The following is a 7776-nucleotide window of genomic DNA, read 5'->3' as shown; positions in this document are numbered from 1 at the left end:
GAGAATTTCCACGAGGCATGGGTCCGATTCAAGAAGTTGGTGCGAACCATACCACACCATGGGTTTGCGAAATGGAGTTTGTGCAATCATTTCTACAATGGGTTGTACGACGATCAGAGGGCCATTTTGGATGCTGCAGCCAATGGAAGATTCGCTGAAAATTTGGGAGCAACCAAAGGGTGGAAGATCATTGACGATCTAGCTACCCACAAGGCCGAGTATGGGAATTCTAGAGGAAACCAGAGGAGAGCTGCTATATCTTCCTCTGTTGCTGCACTTGAGGCTCTTACTGCGAGATTTGACAAGTACGAGCTAGGAGGAGCTTCTAAAGGTGGGATGTACCAAGTCAATGATGTGTTGGACGGTCCCTTCGTCTGTGAAAGGTGTGGAGTTGAGGGCCATGTCTCGAAAAACTGCCCTAGTCCCTTTGAATCTTGTGCTGCCTTTCAACACTATAGGCAGACAAACACCTACTTCGAGCCAAGCCACCCAAACTTGAGTTGGAGGAGTCAGAATGTCCAAAATCCAACCCAACATCCGCCACAGCAGCAGCCATATGTGCCTCCTCATCAAAAGCAACAGCAATATCAAAAGCCTCCTTATGTGCCGCAAGAAAGAACAATCACAACTCGAGTTCTCCGAGCTTAAGAATCTGTTGCTAAAGGAGTCCCAAGCAAGAGAGGCCGGGATGAAGTTATTAGAGAGCCAAATTGCTCAATTGGCTAGTAAAAATAACACTCGAGCTCCCGGACACTTACCCACTCAACCCGAACAAAAGGAGACCCTAAATGCCATCACTTTGAGGAGCGGGTCCACCCTTGATGGTCCTGCTATGGTTGAGGATGCTGTTGGAAAAGATGAGCCGGAAACAAGCCAAGAGAAAGCTTCAACGAACAATTCAAAGAAAAAGACGTCACAGAATTTGATCGATCGATCGATATACCTAGTCGATCGATCAATTACGGGTTACTGAGGAGCTTCGAATCAGCAAAACCGATCGATCGATCGAGGAGGGTGGTCGATCGACCAATATCACTGCTGATGTTGAAGAATCTCGTCCTTTAATGCCAAATAATCTACGAGACCATTTGTTTCGGTACCACGATCCCAAGATTTTAGGGGCGGACCCGAGTGTTGATGGGTCGATCCGCTCCGTTCGATCCAATGACGGTCAATGGGTCTCATTTGAGACGGTCTGAGGAGGGGTCTAGCTTCAACAAAGAGAAGGTGACGGACTTTCAGCCTAAGTCCAAGGATACCGGCACACGCGACTTAGAAGAGAGGGCTAAGGTGCTCCTTACAGCCCCATATCCGGAGAGACTCGTGCCGACCAAAGAACAGGTATCTTTCAATAAGTTTGAGAAAGTTATCCGTAGTCTGAATGTGCAAGTCCCCTTCCTTGAGTTAGTTAACCAAGTACCCGCTTACACTAAATTTATGAAACAACTGTTGTCCAAAAAGCGGTCACTTGAAACAGTGCACACTGTCGCACTCACCAAGGAGTCGTGTTCTTATCTGTCTCACACTGCGCCCCTTAAGTTAGAGGACCCGGGCAGCTTTTCTGTCCCTTGCAAAATAGGTACCTTCTCAATTGAGAAGGCATTGTGTGACTTAGGGGCCAGCATAAGTCTCATGCCCTTGAGTTTAGCTAGGAAACTCAAGTTGACCCGGTTTGCTATCACAGAAATGACAGTTCAGATGGCTGACCGATCTGCGGTCGAGCCTATAGGAGTCCTAGAGGACATACCCGTCCCAATAGGGAAGTTTTTCTTCCCCGTTGACTTTGTTGTCCTTGACATGCCCGAGGATGCCCATATACCGATCATCTTAGGTAGGCCATTTCTCGCACACCGCGGTGCGATTATTGACGTCGGTTTAGGAACCTTGACCTTCAAGGTTGGGAAACATTCTATCATTTTTGCCCAACCTGCTAAAAAGAAGGACGCCATGTGGCTCATTACTTGTAATACGGTCTCGAAAAGAGATCGTACTTTGTACTTCCCGAATCAACTGTCCCTATTACTACTTTGTTGTGTTAACCCCTCCGCCCCGATTGGGAGCAAGAAGGAGGAAGAATCATTATTTTAGATAATGCAGAACTGGTTTGGGGAAGGAAGAGCCGTTGGATACTCCAGCTGCGACAAAGCCTATCATTCAAAGAGGAGGTCTTGGATACCTAAGCTATGGGACTGATGAGGAAGTGGAAGATGAGCCAGCCAAGGTGAGATGGGCTGATCTGGATTCCGACGATTCCGAGGGAGTCCTTGATTGGGGAGATGACGAAGTTGATCCATTGAGCTCTCCGACCATCGACACTAAGAAGGGTGCAACTGATAATATGAGCACCATTGAGGCTACCTCTAGTAGCCAGAAGCCGACGAAGTGGGCCATACCGTGGTCCTTCTTGATCAACTATTAGTTGATCAAGCTCGTTGCGAACTTCTCTTTATTTGCTTTGTTAAGACATTTTATTGCTTTTGTGTGCGCGAAAACTTCGCTTTTATTTTGTTTTGCTTAGGATTTTTAAGTACTTTAGACTTCGTTCTGGGTTTTGCGCAATTTTGGGCGCGTACTATTGTGCATTTGCAGGTATTTAGAGCTTATTAGCTCAAATCATTGAGCAATTACGAAGAAATAAGACACTGCAGCAGTATTTTTAGTCGATCGACTGATATACCTAGTCGATCGACTGAATTGCAGGTTTACAGAAGCTACTGTTCACGCCCACCTGGTCGATCGACTGCCTCTTTAGGTCGATCGACTACTGCTGCTGCTATATTCGTTCACGACCTCCCCCTGCTGTGTTTGGTCGATATGCGGACCTAAGGGAGTCTTCTACTCCACTTTACTTTCCGTCGAACTATCTATTTCTTATATTGCCTCATTTGTGCACAATTTTACGTTTCAGAATTGTTTTCTTCGGTCTTATGCGTGGTGTTTTCTGTCTTTCAGGCACTCTTGTTGGTAGCACTGCTGGCTACTGAAACCTCCTAGCTCACGCTGGTTTGGGGAGGTTTCCTTTGCTGCGCTTAAAGTCTTGTGAGTTCCCAAGTCTTTACTTTATGTCATTGTGTTTTTATTTCCCTTTTCTCGCAAATTCCCATTTCTCTTTGCTTTCATTACATGATTTTGCACAATGGGGACATTGTGCGATTTGGTTTGGGGAAGGGTTTTGCGTCGCATATCATTTGCTTGCATTCACGTTTACATTTTCGTTTTGCATCGTTTATTTCATTCCTATATAAATTCAAAATTCAAAAAAAAATTGAAAAAAAATTTCAAAAATTTCCATAAAACGCACGTTTATTTTAGCATATAGATTGAGTCGGAACGGTAGTATTTCAAGGATGATATTGCTCTTTGCATCTGTTTTGCCTAAGCCTTGCTAGTTCAACATGTTATTAGTAGAATCATAAGTGCATACCTACGAGTTTTCGTTGAATTACTTGCTTAACTTGAGACTTGACTTTGAAAATTGGCAAGCTACATCATATTTCTGAGTTTTAGAGCTTATAACTGGTGACATTCATGACCAGTTCATCTAGGAATGTGAGTAGTACTCCTTATGAGACATGTTTCCTTAATGTGCATAAATATGAATTTGATCTACTTAATACCTGTATGCATTCGGTTTGTGGTTTGTTGACACATGTGGAAGAGGTCTCCTTTTCTCATTTTACCCATAAGCTTCACTATGCCAAAAATATCCTTTTTGTCCTATTCACTACATCCTACACATAGCCTGTCCCTTGTCAAGCTAGTAGTCTGTGTTTTCGGATTTGTTACTCAATTTTTGGTGGTATATGCTCTGCTGAGACGATAGTTGGGAAATGAAATGAAAAAAGGAAAGAAAGAAACAAAAGAAGAAAAAAAAATGAATGAAAGAAAAAAAAATGATTCGAAAAAGAAAAAAAGTTCTGTACTGTTCAAAGCAGTCGATCGACTGCTCCTTTTGGTCGATCGACTGAGATTCGAAAAAGAAAAGTCAATTCGCATAATTTAATCCTTATCTTTTGGCGATTTTTGCTCCCATGTTTCATTTATATCCTATGGGGAGTTTTATTGATTTGATAATTTGGAGATTGTGAGTTTTGTGCTTGCTATAGCACCGTTTCATTCGTTTATGAGGAAGAAGTTGGATGTTGTCCTTGGTTCCGTTTTGGTACTAGCTTGATCATCTGTACCTCCACTTTACCATAAAATGTTTTGCCTCTTCTTACCCATATCTCACATATCCCATATATACCTCGGCATGTGTCATTGGTCATCTGTTCGGTTGGAATGCATATGTACGGTTGTAGAGGTCGTTTTCATATTTTATTGCTGGCATGTCCTCATAGGTCGTAGTTAGGTGAGAGTCACTACAAAATTAATTCTTTCTATCTTACAAATATATCACCTGTGCTTAATTGAGTGATTTGAGCGACCCGCGAGAGTCCAGTTTGATAAGTCTCTATAATCAAAGGTGCAGCAGTTTTTGACGACTTTATAATTCGTTTGCATGATTCACATTACTAATTGATTGTTGGTTGTGCATTAAATCGGTTTAGGCTTAACAGTTTGCATTTCGCTCTGAGATTGAACTCGTTCCATTAGGTCATTAGATCGAGTCTAGTTCTTGCTTGGGGACAAGCAAGGGTTTGGTTTGGGGAAGTTTGATGCGTGTCATTTATACGATATTTTACATCTCTTTTTACACGCATTTCAGAGCTCATTTATGTAGTTTATGCTACATTTCTCCCTATTTCCATCTACTTCCGTATTTTGTACATTATTGCAGAAATGTGAAGAATTCAACAGGAAATCGAGCCAAATCCGTCCCCGGGTAATCTGCATTGCAAATGACGTAAAGGAATCAATTAAGGAACGAGCTTGGTGCGCGATCCAAGGCCCAAAAGACAAGTCCACGAGTTTTAAGAAGTCAATTAGCAGCTCAGACAGTCGATCGACTACCACCTTCAGTCGATCGACCAATGCTCGGGATCCAGAAGCTACTGTTTGCTGAGATCCAGTCGATCGACCAGCATTATCAGTCGATCGACCAGTTTTTTATTCCAGACGTGAATTTAGAGATCGTTAATCTTGAAGCCCGTGAAGTTTAGGTTTAGGAAATAATTGTTACGCTTATTTGCTATATAACGTAACACAGCTTTCAGTTTGAGGTATCGAATTACATCTCAGTTTTACCTAGTTTCACATTCAATTTAGTTTATCAATAATTAGAGTTCGGAGATATTGTGAGCATCGGAATTTTGTTCTTGTTCTTAATCGTTCCTCTGCAATTTCGGTATTTCCTTGTTCTTAATTCAGTTCATCTTTATTGCATTCGTAGAGATAGATTTGCTAGTTAGTTTCCCGAAAGCCGTAATTATCATCTTATGAAATTTCTTTATACCGTTAATTCAAGCATGAATTCCTTAGTCTTAATCTTAAATGTTGTTATAGTTTTCATCATCGCCATGAGTAGCTAAATAGTTCGTGCTAGGATGTAGGCGAGTTGTAGCATAGGCGGCATTAGATTTTACACGGACTGAACCCGCGTGTTGGTCGATCGACTGACATAGTTGGTCGATCGACTGACCTTGTAAGGTTATCCTTCGTTTTAATTGTTTTTAATCTTGTATTTAACGAATCGAATGCATGCGACCAGTTAGATACCTATTTTGTGACTGACCCATTAGATCGAAAGATAGGGAAAGTTATTTGACCATCAATTAATTCGACTAAACTGTGCTAAGATCGAAAGATAGGTATAGTTTAGACCGTTAGTCACCTTTCAGGACGAAAGTTAGTATTAGTGACATTAGGGACCTATAGCGAGATCGAGAGATGCTATTTGTTAAAGAGTGGACCGAGAGGACCTCTTTATTTCCCGCCTTACCTGTGTTTGATTCAGACCAACTTAGTTTGCTGCCGCCGAAGCTATAATGACCCGACCATCCTAGTACTCTTCTTTTATCTGTTTATTTCGTTTATTATCTTTGTTCACTTTAGCTGTCGACCAATTCAAATCAACCCCCATAATAGTTACCTCAGACTGAACATAAATCAACTAAAGTTTACAACTGCCTCCTTGTGGTTCGACCCTGTTACCACTAGCCTAGGTTAGTCTTAATAGGAGATTATAAATTTTATCTTTGGTACTCACAGCGACGGGTATCAGGGGTTCATTGGTCCAACTACAATCCACCTACTGATTGTAGCTGGTCTTGGAAAAAAAAATCCCATCTAATGTGCATTTTCAAATCTGCGTATACTGCTGACTCCTGGCTGGGTAAACCTACTGACTACTATGTGCTTGAAGGATACAATTGGCTGAGATGTCTTGGTCCTACTGTCAGCTGGTATAAACTCTGCTGGAACTCACTGAATATACCTAAAGCCTCGTTCATTTACTGGACCTTTAGCCTTGGAAGACTACTCACTAAGGACCGTCTTGCTCATATGGGAGGAGTTTCAGACTTAAATTGCTTCCTTTGTTCTAATGCTGATGAGAACCACGAGCACCTCTTCTTTGACTGTGAATTTAGCTCCAGGTGTGTTTCCTTATTGCAGCAGAAGCTCAATATTCAGTTTAATCCCAGGGAGTTAGTTGAATGGAATAAGAGAGGCAGAAGGAAAAGCATTCTAATTAGAAGACTCATTTGTGCTTGTCATGTACAACTGGTTTATTTGATTTGGCAAGTGAGAAATCAGGCGAGAATATACTTCAAGGTTCTTCATCCTACTGTTCTCATCAAGAAAGTAATTTTGGATGTTTGCACTCGGTTCCATGCTAGGAATACTTCCAAACTGACCAGAGAAGAAGACAATTGGCTGCAGCAAATTCGACACTAGATGAGGGTTCTCTTTTTTTTGTATGGTACTTGTGTACAAAGTATAGATACTTAGATACCTAGAGGATATATACTGAATTTTTGTACTCCCTTTTGTGATGATGATTAATATACTTAACCTTTCCCAAAAAAAAAATGCAAAAATTGGTCAACCATCAAGCTTCATTTCACTTTTGTGATATTTCGGACCGTTCACCTCAACAAAAAATCATATTTCCTTCCCAATTATACTCCTTAAAACAACTACAAAGACGAACTACTCAACAAAGGTGAGATGTTTATGGAATGTAGTTATTTTATTGGCAAATGAAATGACAAGACTTAGGCACAAATTGGGTAAACAAAAGGGAAAGATGATCAAATGGGTGAAAAATAAGCTTATTTGGCTATGAGAGGCTACTTATTTGAAAAAAATTGTCTCAACATGCACATCGACACTTCTACGGCAAGGAATGGGTACCATACTTATGCGTTTTGACATAACATACCACGTAAGGAGAACTTCTCTCATGACAAAAACGGGACCGGTTTGATGGACCGGCCATATGGAGGCTCTATCCTCACATTTTAGTAGCTATGTCGAGCCTAGATCAAGTCTAGGGCCTAATACGGTCTCACAAGGTGGTCGCAACTTGGTTGTTAAGCTAGATTTCCGGGTTTTTGCAAACAAAAACCCTAACATTGTGTCATCAAGAGGTACGAGCTATCAAGAGGGAAATGACACGGGCAAAACAAATTTTCATCATTGGCAACATATGCCCTCCACATTTAGACTTCCTATGCAAATATTTACAAACAAGATGCAACGTGTATGAAATGCAACTAAACATATGAACAAGCTATGTGAATGCAAAATTGAACACATATATACATGTCTAATCTAAATGCATACATGTCTAATCTAAATGCATACAAGTTCTAGTCCTAACAACACACCACC

General features: G+C 41.2%; 1 protein-coding gene across 1 annotated transcript; it reads left to right on the top strand.

The window, feature by feature from the left end:
- The first annotated feature begins 6231 nt into the window (after positions 1–6231).
- On the top strand, positions 6232–6837 carry LOC141641596 (uncharacterized). The gene has a single exon (XM_074450253.1). It carries the CDS (start codon positions 6232–6234, stop codon positions 6835–6837), a length of 606 nt encoding a protein of 201 aa, XP_074306354.1.
- The last annotated feature ends 939 nt before the right edge of the window (positions 6838–7776 follow it).

The sequence above is a fragment of the Silene latifolia genome, chromosome 2 (genome assembly GCF_048544455.1).
Source record: "Silene latifolia isolate original U9 population chromosome 2, ASM4854445v1, whole genome shotgun sequence".
NCBI lineage: Eukaryota > Viridiplantae > Streptophyta > Magnoliopsida > Caryophyllales > Caryophyllaceae > Silene > Silene latifolia.
This window is presented reverse-complemented; position numbering and strand designations above follow the sequence as displayed.

What these genes read in the sequence shown, in the direction of transcription:
- LOC141641596 (XM_074450253.1), top strand. Translation starts at nt 6,232, where the DNA reads ATGTGCATTTTCAAATCTGCGTATACTGCTGACTCCTGGCTGGGTAAA.